The sequence below is a fragment of the Papio anubis genome, chromosome 5 (genome assembly GCF_008728515.1).
Source record: "Papio anubis isolate 15944 chromosome 5, Panubis1.0, whole genome shotgun sequence".
Classification (NCBI taxonomy): Eukaryota; Metazoa; Chordata; class Mammalia; order Primates; family Cercopithecidae; genus Papio; species Papio anubis.
The window spans coordinates 88,743,541-88,759,204 of record NC_044980.1 but is presented as its reverse complement, the minus strand read 5'-3'; the positions used below and the strand labels follow the sequence as shown (position 1 = coordinate 88,759,204).

Here is a 15,664-nt window from a genome sequence, read left to right as displayed (position 1 = left end):
TATTGTGTTTTCAGAGTTCAGACAACCAATACATATCCTCGCCCCCAGCGCCCCACGTATCCTTTCCTTGGTAGCCTCGTGCTGGGCAAGAACAAAGGGACTGAAGTGGCAAGATCTACTCCACATTCTGTCCTACTCCTCCTTCTACCCCTTCTCCTTCTACCCCGACAGGAAGAAATCATGGGGAGGGAGATTTCTGTAAACATGAGGCTCTTGCTCAATGCTCTGGGGAACATAAACCCCAAGTCCTGGCAGAGGGGAAATCTCCTCCCACTTTCTAAAACTAGACAGTCGGGCCTAGTGTGAACTGTGGAGTTCAGCAGCACCGAGCCATCCTGAGTGGTCACAGTGTGGCCACATCAAATCGAAACACACAGGCAATTTGAGTATATTTCCCCTGCCAGTTTAGGATGGAAATGAGAGTGAGAGGAAAGGCCCCAAGAGCCCCAACCTTTTACCCCCCAGGTCACTGGTCGCCTCCTTAGGACCTCCAGGACAAACTGCTCCTCTCTGTGGTGTGGCATGTGCTTGCGGAGACAGCGCGTTTGTTTAGCCTTACACATGAATGTGGAGCATATGGAGAAGTAAACCTCACTGACCACTGCTTCCCCAAGTGACTTCTCTCCCACGCCCCTCATGGAAAGCCCTACAAAGGGAAAATCAATCTTCTCAGCTTTAAACCTGCCTTCTGTCCTCATCAGATGTTGCCAAGCACGAAGCGTTACGGGGGCTCCTATCACAAAGCAAACAGAGCTGGAGCAGCCGGAAGGAGAGCTGCTCTCTAAAAGCTTTTAAACACTGTTATATTTTTAAAACCACTTACTGAAGAGGTGAGTTATTTTCTACTCCTCCTTCCCCAGCAGCACAGACATTAAGGTTACCTAGAAACTTGTCCAGGAAGCATGTGGCAAATAACAACCATGCAATAGAAACATCCGGATTTGTCATCTAATAGGAGATGGTATCAGCAAGGTCATATTTGGGTAGAGGTGGAAAATGAAACTTCATCAGCTTGCATGCCCCAGCTATTGGGGGGCCATTCCCACGTGCTCCGGAGGAAGGAGACTTTGCTTTTATCTTCGCTGGGAGGGCCTTTGATTGGTACAAGTTGGAATTGAATAAGATCTGAGATCGATGCGTCTCATACTGAAGACTGCCTATGGGAATAAAAAGCAGAGGGAGAATAAAAAGACATGAGGTGGGGTCGCCTCTACCCTGGAAGAACATCTAATCCGTAGGATGGATGAAATGGGATGTACACAGAGAATGACCTGAGAACAAAATTGTTTTTTTAAGTTTCAGAAGCAAAATAATATTCCGTGAAGGACCAGAAGGGGGACAAGAAGACTTCTTAGTGAAGGTGGTTTTAAATCAGGTCTTGAGAGACAGTGAGAACAGCAAAGAAGATGGGAGAGAAGGGATGGGGTGGCTGGCATGGTTAGCGAGTCACATGTACTGAGGACATGGATGTGGTGCCGTTTACTTTGATATTTCATTTCCATTATTGTAGGAGAAGGAAAGGGAGATGACTCCTCTTTATTTTTATAACTTTAACTCCAGACTTTCTAAAAAAAAGTCTTCATTTCATGAAAGCAGTGTTGCTGTTTCCAAAGAGTTTATTCCTAATGCGTATTTCCAACCAACACCCTCTCTCTGTCAGATGAGGTGATAACATTTGTAATTGCAGAGAAGCAGAAAAGTGTGACTCACCTGTTTCACCACGAAGACTTTGCCGCAGACGTGGGGCTTGGGGAGATTCAGCTGGCATAGAAAAAGCAGAAGGAGCAATGGGCCACTGGGAAAAATGGTCTAGGGATCTTTGCTGCACCCAATTCCCTTTTGCTTTACCCCAGAATATACCCTTTTTCCAATTCATCATAAAGAAGGGGGACTACTGAAACTCAGGAATTCTGGAAGTTAAGCTATCTGCAAACTTGTTCTGAGGAATCAGTGCAAACCCACAGGGCCAGCTATGGGACAATTCCTGGGCTTTCCACACTGACTTCTTTCCATTCGATGGTCATCAGTTTTATCAGGGGCATCAGGGCTTCTGCGTAAGCCAGTAAAACATGGCCGAAGGTACTTGAGCAACCACAAAAAAATTTGACACTAAAAATATAGGCAGGAAATCTCCACATGCAAACAATTCTCAGGAAGAGGAGAAGGGTGCGTCATAAAAGTCCGGCTGACATTCTACACTCCTCTCAAATTACATGCAGCCAGTGCCGTCGACCTGAAAATATTGAGCAATATTCCAGCCATCCTCTTGTCACATGTACTTCATGAATGCTGGGCTCATCAGGCAGGAGCACCCAGGTGTCAAAACACTCGCCAGGGAACTGAGGAATGTGGCCACGGTCTTCTTGGCGAGACCTTGACTGTAGGAGGCACCTGACCTCAGCTCCTCTGAAAATGGAATGAGGCACTTTACAGATCTGTACCTGGTCTTCCCCTGCCACTTTGAAAAGGATAAGAGGCAGGAGTTTAAAGTATGAGTTGGCAGTTGAAAGATTTAATGGCCCTTCTGACATCCCATGGTCTCAGGAAATTCAGTTAAGCTCTCTGCGAGTTTCCATTTCCCCATCGCTGAAATGATGTGAATTCATGCTACCTGTTCAGCAGATATGAAAATGCAGGAGACCCAGGCATTGTTCTATGTGTGGGAGAGTGTATGTGTATTGGTAACAACTGTTTTCTTTTCCAGACTTACTGTTCTCACTACCCTGATGTATCCAGATCAGTTATAACCTATTACTTAGCAAAGTTTCAGTTTAAATTTGTGTCTTCTCACTCACACATAAAACACATACACACACACACTCAAAAAGGATCAGAATTTTTTTTTTTTTTTTGAGACTGAGTCCACTCTGCCACCCAGGCTAGAGTGGTGCAGTCTCGGCTCACTGCAATTTTTGCCTCCTAGGTTCAAGCAATTCTCCTGCCTCAGTCTCCTGAGTAGCCGCCTACTACTCAGGATTACAAGCACCTGCCACCATGCCCGGCTAATTTTTGTATTTTTAGTAGAGATGGGTTTTCGCCATGTTGGCCAGGCTGGTCTCGAATTCCTGACCTCAGATGATTCACCCGTCTCAGCCTCCCAAAGTGCTGGGATTACAGGCATGAGCCACCGCGCCTGGCCAGAATTCTTTGGTTTTTTTTTTTTTTTTTTTTTTTTTTCCAACTACAATATGTTTTCCTGAGTGAGGAAAAAAGAATTTACATCACAAGGCAAAAATTACTCATAATATTGCATGCATCTATGAGAACATATTACAATACAAGCACCATTTTCCCTGGGTGCCAGGGGTGGGGCAGTTTAGCTGGAAAAGCTAAATTCTGCTCCACTTGGATTGAAAATGTTCAGAAGTTTTGTTTGTTTATGTATTTGCTTTCTTGCTTACTCACCTGGGACATCTAATCCTTTAGTCTGAATAGTGTCCAGTGAATACCCTCCTGTCCCTCTCCTCAGTCCTCACCCAAATCCAGTAAAGCGAGAGATCAGTAGGGCAGTCAGTGGGCTCACACCAGTGAGGCCAGGAAAGAAAACAGAGCTCAAGAGGGTCCACAGGAAGGTTTCCTTCCTTATCTAGTCCCCAGAGGCTTTTTTTCCCAAGTAAAACTCCCCAGGAACTAAAAACAAAGGAAACACAAAAAATTCAACGTGGTGTAGACATTTTGGTAGAAGAACTTTTATTGAACAGTAAGATTTAAGATTTCACCAGGTGAGAGGGGGAATTGAAAATTAGGAGAAAAATTCCTAGGGGACCAGTTAGCCAGAACAAGGAATGGGGTGCAGGGAACTTCTTAGGGATATATCTTCCCCGCACTACGGGTAGAGAAGCAGCATCAGAAGCAGGGCACTGGAGAGAGGCATAGAAGAGAATCACCTTCTCCTGGCCCAGGCAAGCTACCTGGTGTACCTTCAAGTTCAGGCCAGCTGCTGTTCCTGCCGGCTCTTGGAGATGAAAAGGTTTCCCATGCCCCTACCTCCTCCTGAGTTAATTCTCTCCAGGTGCTTCTCTTGATGTAAACCCAGGGTGCTATTAGCAGGCTCCTTTTTGTTCTCTTGCTCAAATCCTTTCCAACCTGCGGAGCTCTGCTGTTTCTAATTTCTAACCTCCATCTTGTTTCTTTGCCCCAATATTGAATTCTGCCATAATCTTCAGATCAACTCTAGTTGTCTCCATTTTTTTTCTGAATGCTAAAACCTTCCAGCCATCTTCTCTTCCACTCCCTGCCCACTCACGAGTCACCTGCATTTCTTACCACAGTCGTCATCCTTGTTTCCATGAACGATCCTCTCCAGGGCTTCCTGCCAGAAAAGTATTTTGCAAGTTTCACTTGAATTTCTACACAATATAATTCTGAACATGTAAATAATATATAAAGCCAATCTATGTTTGGAGCTAAGAGTGACAACAATCTCTCACACTACAGATCCGTCCCAAATTGGTAATGCCCTAAAAATAATAATAAAAATAAGGTGCATAAAAAATACTCAAATCCCTTCGGTTAGTACAAAAACAACTGGTGACCTAAAAACTCAAGGAATGGCTCAGAGTAAAGGGAAATGTAATGTTGACTCTGGTTTACAGAAAGTGAATCTGAGTCATGGCAGACCCTGAAATTTCACATGAACTCATTCTGCCTGTAAATGCCCCGGCATCAATAGTGAGCAAACGTGCATTCTGGCCAGCCAGGCAGAAGCACTTTGTTTTCCATTGTGCGGTGACGCCAGATCCCCATTGCTTCTGACAAAGGCCCTCGTCAAGCCTGTGTGTCATCGCTTGCGTTTGCTACAGCTGCAGCGAGGTGCGTGCAGACCCACTTCCCGACTGCGCATCAAACGGACTCCCTCCGGCCAAGACAGGCAACCCGGGTCTGCGCGGGGTGCACTGCCACCTGCTGGACTTCACGTGGTGGAGCAGCAGCCTGGAGAGGCTGCAGAGTCCAAAAAGTCCTGTCCTTGAGGTTTGCTTTCAGACAACGGCCAGGCCTGACTGCAAGAACAAAAACACTAGCAGAAATATGCACCCGTTACGCAAACCAGTCCTTAAGGCTGCACGTGATCCTTTCCTAACTACAGAATGTGGTGTGGCATGTATGTGTGCACCAGTGTGTATGTGGGCGGGGGGGGAGGGAGGGTGCACCCATTTGTGGTGGGGGGGTATAATGTGGTGTGTGCATGTGCATGTGTCTGTACATGACCTCTCACAGGTAGGAAAAGTGGCATCATCGTCATCTTGTTGGATTGGTAAGGAATTGTTCAGTTGACAGAGATTTTTATATAATTTGTTCCATTTATTTCCTCGCTACGCCGTACAAGTAGATAAAATGTTCTCGACCAAATGAATTGCCAGTGCTCTGGCTTTCTAGTAGAATTACTCATGACCTAATCACACTGGAGGCTGACAGCTAACTAATGATCTTACCCTCTTCTCAAAACACTTTGCCATATGAGAACAAAGACTGTCACGATCCCCCAGCCAGGCAGGGCTGGCCCTGGGCTTGGAGGAGGCGACCAAGTAAGACACAGCCAGCTATGGGAAGAAGTCAACCGCTTCCATGAGGCCAATTTTGGGTGTCTCAGGAAACAGACAAGTTGAGAGTCTAGATTTTTGCCAGATCCTCTGTCCCTTTAGAGACATGCTTGCGTGTCACATGTATGAGGCAACTTTCCCTGCCTAGGAGGTTACTGACTTAAACCCAGGGACACTTCTTGAAGTGGGAGGCCTGACAGACAAAAGCAAAGGTGTTTGATGAATGGCCCTGCTGGCTGGTGATGTGGAAGTGTTTGCTGACAGTTCTGTAAACACCAGGGAGCCAACAGATTGAGTGTTCTATATTTTCCTGGCTACTAAATAATAACAACTACAGTTTCCTGAGGGCTTACTCATGCCAGGCAGAAGGCTAACTGCTTTACCTTTGTATTTTTGTTCATGAAATCCTCAAAATTGCTCTATAAGCCATGCACTATGATCAGCCCTGCTTTCCTGGTGAGGAAACTGAGGCCCATAGGGGTAAGTTCCCTGCCTAAGGTTACACAGCTCAGGAGTAAGGGGAGGACTCAGGTCTCTGTGGGCCAAAGGCCAGGCTCCTGATGCTGACCCTCCTGCTTCCCTGCCATTAGAGCCCTGCGAGGCCTAGACCTGCCCTCTATTTTCCTGCTCATTTTAGGGCCACAGTGACTCACCAGCCACATGCCCACACCACTCATTTTCACGGAGCCTTCGAGTATGAGAGCAGGGCTTGAGGAAAGAGCTTTCGTTCACTTTGTTTTGAGCCAGGGCAACAGACTGGGAAGTGGTTGGAACACACAGTTCTGGGTCAGAGGTCAGAGAACAGACAGGACTCCAAAGGCTAAAGCAAACAAGATTTCTCACAGCAGCTCTGGCTGCATTGAGACCCGTGGGCTGGGGCTGGCCAATCTGTCCCCACGTGGGATAGACTGTGTCCAGAAGGGTGGCCTGGCCTGTTCCTGGCTAGAGCAGATGAGGAAACCACTGTCCTGGATTCAGCTCCCAGTTCTGCCACATTCCAACTGAGGGCCTGTGGGATAGTTGTGAAGAGTCACATATGGCAACGTCATCTCTCAGGAACCCAAGACACCAAGGCTCCTCACTTTAACATGGCAGTAACACCAGCCGGCATGCCGAACTGCTGTGGGGTAATGAATGGAAGCTAATGTATGAGAAGGAGCTGTTACACTCCAGGACTCTAGATATCGAATTTTATGGTTATCAGTTTCACAGCAAAAAAAAAAAAAAAAAAAAACCTCTCATTCTCATATTATTCTTATTAGTTCTGGCATGCGCTTACATGAGAAATGGCGAAGGGATATTCTGCTTGCAGTCTTTTGCCATCTGGCAAAAACTTTCCAGACAGGGTGTCATCGTGTGCAGCTTCCATGATGCAGTTTGATCCCGATAGGTAACAAGAGTGACACGTTTTATCAAAATCTTCCTATGTGGCTCAAGGTCACTTCCACTGACACCAGTGCTATTAATATTTCCCCCATTAAGCCAACCCGTTCTAAGAACCAAAGAGAATACCATAGTTCCAGGTTTCGGTTTAAAGGCGCTGATGGATGAGAGTAAGAAGGGAATGAATGAGGAAGTCCAGTCCTCCTGCAGGAGCGGGGAAGCTAAGACCCAGGCCAGCACTGTCCCCTGACAGCCTTCTCAAGGGTGCGGGGCAGCCACGCGGAAACTGGCACTCACTAGGCCAAGACAGCGCAGCCTACAACCTTCAGACAAAAGCCTTTTGTCTGGGAGGTGCTGGGGGACACCACACAATGCTGTTTCTTTCTAAATTATTTTTTTCCCCTGAATGCTATCTAGATCCTGGAAATCTATTTCCATGAAATGATTTTAAAATATCCTATATGATAAGTGAACACTTGTCATAGACATGAATGTCCAACATCAAGGGCATGGTTAAACAGAGGATGGTGTATCCCATGATGTTTATGAGAGTTTATAAACATGTGGAAGAAGGGTACAATAGCATAAAGGAAGGCTTGCGTTAGGCTTACATATGAAAAATAAAGAAACAAGAAAAAAAAGCTGCAGGCAGGAGCATACGATGGTAGGGGCTGACAGCACACAAGATACATGCTGAAACTATTCTGTAGGATACTGAAATGGTGGATACTGACCTGCATTCGTCAAAACCCACAGAACTGTACAACACAGAGAATAAACCTTAAAGTAAATGATAGACTTTATTTAATAATAATACATGAATATTGGTTCACTAATTGTAACAAACATATGGCACTAATACAAGATCTTTGTTACAAGATGTTAATAATAGGGGAAACTATGTGCAGGGAAGCAGGGCAGAGGGAAATAGCTGTCCTAGCTGCTCAGTTTTACTATAAACTTTAAACTGTTCTAAAAAATGAAGTCTATAATTTTCTTGAAACTCAAAATAAATAAAGAAATAACCAGAAGGCAATACATCAAAATATGAATAGCACCGTTTTTGGATAGTGAGATTATGACTAACTGCTTTTTTGTTTTTTACTTTTCTGATTTTCTGCATTTTAATTTTATCAATCAGGTAAAACTAATGAAAAGTTTCACAATCTTGTCTGCGTGACTATTCTCTGAGGCAGGAACTGTGTTGGCTCACAGTGCTCTGTGGTCTAGTTCCCCAAACACAGCAGGAATTTAGTAAGTTTTGTTAATAGAGCACATGCACTTTTATATATGTCTTTAACTCTGTCTGCCTTGCAGCCTGCAAGCTGGTCGCCTCATGGCCCGAGAGAGGGCAGCAAATTAAAGTAATAATTGTGAGAGGAACAGATCAGAGCATCTAACGAGTGGTTGGTTGGGTCACTGTAAATTGAAAATCTCTCCTTAAGTGGCTAGAGGCCTGCGTGGGCATCTCGAGAAGCCTCTATTAAGTGGCATCAATGGGTAGAGTGGTGGGTGCTGATATAAGACCAAACCCAAGATATCATGTCATCAAACAAGAAGCATGGACAAGGCTTTGGCACATAGAAATTGCTGCAGTGGGATTGGTTTGAGAATTGGGAACAATTATACCAAAAGAATTCTTAGCTGAGTGTCTGATTCTTGGTGAACAGTCAACAAATAGTAACTGATACTTGAGAGCATTAGAGGGGTTTGTTAGATCCTAGTTTTAGGATTATTTAGGAATAAAGCTCAGAGATAAAGCAATCCTTTATATTAAAGTTGTTTTACAATTTACAATGCTTCTTGACATTGATCTCATTAACTGCCTTCATTTGTAACCTTGTATGACTGCAAGCTCCTTGAAGACAGGGCCATGTCTTGGTTTTGTATCTCCCCCTCTTAACACTATGTCTGGCACATGGTGGGTTCTTACAATGGATTAAAGGCTCTTACTGCAAATTCACTGATGCCTCCCATCCAGATGTCTATGTATTTTATTTCCCCTTTTGATTCTGGGCCTGTGACTATTTTGACCAACTGAGTATGGTGGAAGTGACATTATGACACCTCTGAGCCTAGCCTTAAGGCAAAGTTGGTCTCTTGGAGCCCTGAGCTTTCATGTAAGAAGCCCAGCTACCCTGCTGATGAGTCCCTGTGGAAAGGCCTAAGACGACATGGAGAGGGAGTGGAGCCCAGCAGAGTCCAGCCTTCCAGCCTTCCTCGTCAAGGGATCAGATAAGTCAGCAAAGCCATTTTGACCAGTCCAGATCAGATCAGCTGCTATTTAAATATCTCAAAGACTCCAACTGACTCCACAGGGAGCAGAATCAGCCAGCTGAGTCCTGTGTGAGTTTCTTATCAACAAAAGTCATGAGATACCTCGAAATGATTGTTTTAGCCACTAAGCTGGGGTCATTTTTTATGCAACAATAGATAGCTAGAACAGCTCTTACTAGATGTTTGCTATGGATGGATAAATGGATGGGTGGATGGGTGGATGGGTGGATGGATGGATGGATGACTTAGAAGGGCCATTATTTTTCCTAGAGGAATAATGCTCAGAGAAAAAGCAATTTGCCAGAGTTCCTGTAGTAAGCATTTGTCATTATTTCCTCCTCCCTTAGCATCTGAACCTCCTTCTCCTTTTGGAGAATTTTTGGTCTTATTAGGTAGAGCTACTTCACATTACAGAAATGAAAATACCATGTATGCCCTTCCACAGCCTTCCTTAAAGCTAAGGTACAGGCCCGTGGTGCAAGATCTTCCAGTGAGACACTCCTGCCTCAAACTGAATCAGAAATTGGGGCAGGCTCCATTCCAGTAGCTGGGGGGCAGCAGTTGGAGTCTCAGCAACACAGACCCTCCAGAAGCCCCGCAGCCATAGCCCCAGCAGCAGGGTCCCGTGTCCAGGCTCCCTGGTACAAGCCCCCCAGCCAGGTCCCATGTCTAGTGATATGAGCCAGGGTTGCTGTGTCCGGCAGCAGCAGTATCTTCACTGCATTGTGAATCCAGGCCGTTCTTCCTACCTCCAAGTTTGTCATCTCTCCCTCTCAGGGGTGGGGTGAGCTATGCTCTCCTATATGTTTTTAATAAGTTTCCTCTCTGCTGAAAGCTAGGAACCCTGGCTGACAGTACCAGATGCGGATTTCTCATTCTAGGATGCCATGTTCTCTATGAATCGTTTTCAAATGGTGTCCTCAAGGTCCTAGGGTTCTGCAGAGGAAAAACAATGGGGCAAGAGAGCAGAACTCAGGACCCCCATCCCCCACACTTCCAAACAAACCGCTTTTACGTTTTTTTTGGAGACAGAGTCTCGCTCTATCGCTCAGGCTGGAGTGCAATGGTACAATCTTGGCTCACTGCAACCTCTACCTCCTGGGTTGAAGTGATTCTCCTGCCTCAGCCTCCCAAGTAGCTGGTATTACAGGCATCTGCCCCCACACCTGGCTAATTTTTGTATTTTTAGTAGTGACAGGGTTTCACCATGTTGGCCAGACTGGTCTCGAACTCCTGACCTCAGGTGATCCACCCGCCTCGGCCTCCCAAAGTGCTGAGGGAGGCTGGCACTTGCCCAGTCACTTTTATATTTTTAACACTTTATATTTTTAATACTTTACATTAAATTGATATTTTTATATTAAATTATTTTTATAAATATAAATATTTTATATTATATTTTAATACTTTATATTTAATACTTTATATTTTAATACTTTATAGTTTTAATACTATGATCTTCTATAAAATTTTCTTTGGAAGAATAGTTCTGTTTCTAAAAAGCAAGGTTGAAAATGATCACTTACACATATAAAACCATAACCCATGTAATAGATTGTTTGGTGAAGAAAAGAGAATTAAGCAAGAGAAATGGTCACATAAATGTCATAGTGAGCCCTAAAAGAGATGCTTTTGGGGCTGGGCGCAGTGGCTCACACCTGTAATCCCAGCACTTTGGGAGACTGAGGCGGGTGGATCACCTGAGGTCAGGAGTTCAAGACCAGCCTGACCAACATAGCTAAACTCTGTCTCCACTAAAAATACAAAAAAATTAGCCAGGAGTGGTGGTGGGTACTTGTAATCCCAGCTACTCAGGAGACTGAGGCAGGAGAATTGCTTGAACCCAGGAGATGGAGGTTGCAGTAAGCCGAGATCGTGCCATTGCATGCCAGCCTGGGCAACAAGTGTGAAACTCCATCTCAAAAAAAAAGAGATGCTCTTGGCTGGGTGCAGTGGCTCATGCCTGTAATCTCAGCACTTGGGGAGGTCAAGGCGGGTGGATCACAAGGTCAAGAGTTTGAAAACAGCCTGGCCAATATGGTGAAACCTCTACTAAAAATACAAAAGTTAGCTAGACGTGGTGGTGGGCTAGTGGTAGTCCCAGCTACTTGAGAGGCTGAGGCAGGAGAATCGCTTGAACCCGGGAGGTGGAGGTTGCACTGAGCCGAGATCGCACCACTGCACTCCAGCCTGGGTGACAGAGCAAGACTCCATCTCAAAAAAAAAGAAAAAGAAAATAGAAAAAGAGACTTTCTTTGTTTCACAGTAGGTATCTCCAGGGGTTCCTCCTAGTTAAGGTTGGTTTTGATAGAAAAGTAAAACAGGACATTGCGGGGAGAGGCGATGACAAAGACTGTTTGCCAATATACATCTAGATATGGTTACTTAGAAGCTGTAGAAATGGAACCTCTGGCCCTTTCCTTTTGAAGTTTAATGTTATTAGAACATCTCAGTGGGTAGTAGCAGGGCCCTACACGACCAGCAGACTGGCAGTCACACCAGGGGAAAGGCCCATGAGGGATGATGAAATCTAGACGATGATGCAAGTTCAACCCCCAAGGACATGTCCTTCTCAAGGTGGGCTTGTCCCAGCATGCATCAGGCTACAAAATCTCCTGTCCCAGGCACCTTGAACTATGGGGAATCCCTCTGGGGCAATGGCTCTGTGTGTCTGTTCATGTATGTGTACACGCACACGGGTGTGCCTGTGCAAACATAGAGATGCTGACGGTAACACCAGCACCTTCACCTGTGGTGGTGTAGAATGATCCCAGCTGAGGTTGGTGAGAAGGGTCGTCTTTTCCTGCCCCCCAGCCATAAGCAAAGGCTGCTGGCAATTGGCCGGAGCCTCAGGACTGGAGCATCTCTAATCTTCAACCACCACAGGAGGGAGTAGGGTCTGCCTTTAACCCACAGCACATCTTGCAAGGCAGCGAAAGCCCCAGAGCAGCACAGATGGGGCTCCCTGGACCAGGTGGCTTTGGGGTTCCTTAGACTCAGCACTAGAGTTTGGGAGATTCCAGCAGAGGCAAGAAGGACATTCTCTTGACAGTAATATGAGAGCTCGAGCTATTTTATTTGAATATGTTTTAAAGCATGGCTTTACTTTGTACTCCAAGCTGGAGAGATAGGAAATGTGTTCTATACACTGTCCTTGGGTTGGAAGAAACCTTAGGGTGACACAGACAATGAACGATGTACACTTAAAACAGTGGTTCTTAACCAGGGAGTGATTTTAACAACGTCTGGAGACATTTTCAGTGGTCACAATGGAGGCAGGGGTCTTACTGACATACAGTGGATAGAAGTCAGGTGTGCTGCTAAACCCGATGATGCACAGCTCAGCTCCCCAAAATAAAGAATTATCTGGCTCAAAATGTTAATCTGAGGTTGGGAACCCTGACTTAGAGCAAGAGAGATCACTTCCAGCTGGTTAAAAAATAAACCAAGGGAAAAGATGAGAAATGTGTAAGACACCATGTCAGGGAAATATGTTCTCTGGATTTGAAATGTGTAAGAATCCACAGACTCTTATTGGAGGGGCTACAGGTGAGGTGGCTGCCATGGATCACATGCTATCAAGTGTATATATAATATCTCATGTTTATTTTAAATCCTTGGTCTGTCTGGCTGGACATGGTGGCTCATGCCTATAATCCCAGCACAATGGGAGGCCAAGGCGGGTGGATCACCTGAGGTCAGGAGTTCTAGACCAGCCTGACCGATATGGTGAAACCCCATCTCTACTAAAAATACAAAAATTAGCTGGACATCATCCATAGTCCCAGCTACCCAGGAGGCTGAGGCATGAGAATCGCTTGAACCCAGGAGGCAGAGGTTGCAGTGAGCCGAGATCACACCACTGCACTCCAGCCTAAATGACAGAGCAAGACTCCATTTCAAAAAAAAAAAAAAAAAAAAAAAAAATCCTTGGTGATTCTGCTCTAATATTTTTGCTTTGGGTGGTATGTATTATAGTCTTGTGCAGTTGTGGTCTTTCTTTTAATGCAATTGTCCTACTTAAGTATTGACTTCTTCTGTCCTGTGAGCTCCTGTTGAAAGGGGGTACTGGCTACTCTGGCACTCTGCATCAGGAAAGGAGTATAAGGGAGGGTAGGTGGTTCTAAAGCCCCAAGCATTAGAACCACCATTCCTACTCCCATTTGCTAACATTCTCATTTGCAACTCCAGCCAGGATTTACCTTTAGCTTTAGGAAGAAGAGCAATAGGGGTAAGTGGTTTGTCATCAGTTTCTAGAATCCATGCTTCCTTCTTGCTTCCATTGCTTCTTCAACATTGCTTTGCAGGAAGGAGCTGCTGCCACACCCGATGGACAACTAGCAGGAAGTGGAGATTCTGAATAAATGCTTAATTAATTTCACCTAGGACAATTAGAAGAGTAATAACTTACATGTGAAGCAGAGCTGGGTACCAGCTTATCATGGCCTGGACTGTTGGCTCTTTCTAAGTGATCCCACTATCATCTTCATCATGCAGCCCCTGATAGTCCTACCCTTGATCTCCAGAAGCTGATGCTACAAGCATGAGGCAGGGGCATCTGGAGTTCCTGACCTCAGTGACCGCATTCATTCCTGTGTTTAAAGTTTCTGAGGAACCTGAAGGCTGACTCAAAACTGCCTGAGATATTTCTTCATTGTTCAGTTCAAACATGAGCCACAATTGCCTAGGCAAGTAGAAAGGGAAGGTAGATGTCAGCAAAAGCCTGTCTTGCCTGCTGCACTCTAACAAAGACTGGCCAGATAGGCACGGAAAGGACCGAAGAGCTTCACGTTGTACAGAACAGCAGGTCTGGGAAGCAATACGGCCTTGCTGGGTGATCACTTACAGAGAAGTGTCCTCAATATCTCCTTCCTCAGGGAAACAAAGCCATTTCCTTGGCAACAAAAGCCCATACTTGTGTACTTTGCTAAAAATTTACAGTGCAAGGCCAAGGCTGAGTGCGTGTGTGCACATGTGTGCGCACATGCTGAGCTTTCAAAACAGGCTTTGTTGATGCCCATTTACCAGCAAACCACCTTTTAACCCTGTGTCCTTAAAAAGCTCAGAGTTATAATTTTCAAAAGTTCGTAAGTTCGGCCGCACATGGTGACTCATGCCTGTAATCCCAGCATTTTGGGAGGCCAAGGCGGGTGGGTCAAGACCAGTCTGGCCAACATGGTGAAACCCCCATTTATACAAAAATACAAAAATTAGCTGGGCGTGGTGGCAGGTGCCTGTAATCCTAGCTACTCGGGAGGTGGAGGCAGGAGAATTGCTTGAACCCGGAAGGTGGAGGTTATAGTGAGCCAAGATCGCACCATTGCACTCCAGCCTGGGTGACAGAGCAAGACTCCGTCTCAAAAAAAAAAAAAAAATAGTTCATAAGTTGGAGAGATTCAGAATAAGTAGTCTTTATTCAAACTAAAAGAAAATAGTTTTTATTTTCTTCAAAATTAAAAACTATTTATTAACTTCAAAGACTTTGACTCTAAACTTAGGCCTGAATATGCCAGCCTTTTTCCCACTGGAGAAACTCAAAATCTTCCCAACCATTCCCCTAGAAGCCAGCCAAATGAAGTATTCCTGAACACATATCATTACTTAAAACTTGGGTTAGAAACATTCTGTTATTGAGATTTATATATTATCACTTATGTATGCTTTTGTAGAGATACAATTAAAATATTTCAGAGACACATTGTTCTTCTAATACACACAAGACACTGGTGAATTACTAGATCATAAGGGCTATCACATATTATGCTTATCATGTGCTAAGCACTATTTTAAATGAGTTTTACACATACTAATTTACTTGGGCCTATCAACAAATAAAACAAAGACCAGAGCTAATAAACAAAAAAAGGATGGGTGGATGGATGGATGGATGAATGGATGGATGGGTAGGTACGCAGCAGGTAATAATAGACCAGATCGATAGATAAAAATTAAAAGTTGAGGCCAGAGCAGTGGCTCATGCCTATAATCCCAGGGGGAAACCGAGGCAGGTGGATCACTTGAGGTCAGGAGTTCAAGACCAGCCTGGCCAACATGGTGAAACCCCCCTCTCTACTAAAAATACAAAAATTAGCTGGACATCGTCTGTAGTCCCAGTTACTCAGGAGGCTGAGACAGGAGAATCACTTGAACCCGGGAGGCAGAGGTTGCAGTGAGCCAGGATGAAGCTACTGCACTCCAGCCTGAACGACAGAGCAAGACTCCGTCTCAAAATAAAATAAAAGCTGAGTCGATTGACCTGCTAGCCACAGGAATACAGGCTAGGGAGAAATTTACTGAATTAAGCAGTAGCTCACTGACAGGGAAAATTCAGAGTTGTTAAAGGGCTTGCCAGGGTAGGTTCATGTGGTTATTGATAATTAAGGGTTGAAATCCAGTACTTTGGAAAGAACAGAATGAATCTAAAGTTCTAAATAGAGTTGGTAAAAAGAAACCCCATTGCTCGC

At 44.9% G+C, this 15,664-nt stretch overlaps 1 protein-coding gene across 1 annotated transcript; it reads right to left on the bottom strand.

Annotated features, from left to right (window-relative positions):
* Positions 1-3,151: 3,151 nt before the first annotated feature.
* LOC101007797 (putative uncharacterized protein encoded by LINC01554) lies at positions 3,152-10,289 on the bottom strand. The gene is given in 4 exon segments (XM_031666318.1): positions 3,152-4,867; positions 4,870-4,956; positions 4,958-5,000; positions 6,820-10,289. Coding segments are annotated over 4 exon segments (453 nt in total). The 5' UTR covers positions 7,056-10,289; the 3' UTR covers positions 3,152-4,780.
* Between the last annotated feature and the right edge of the window lie 5,375 nt (positions 10,290-15,664).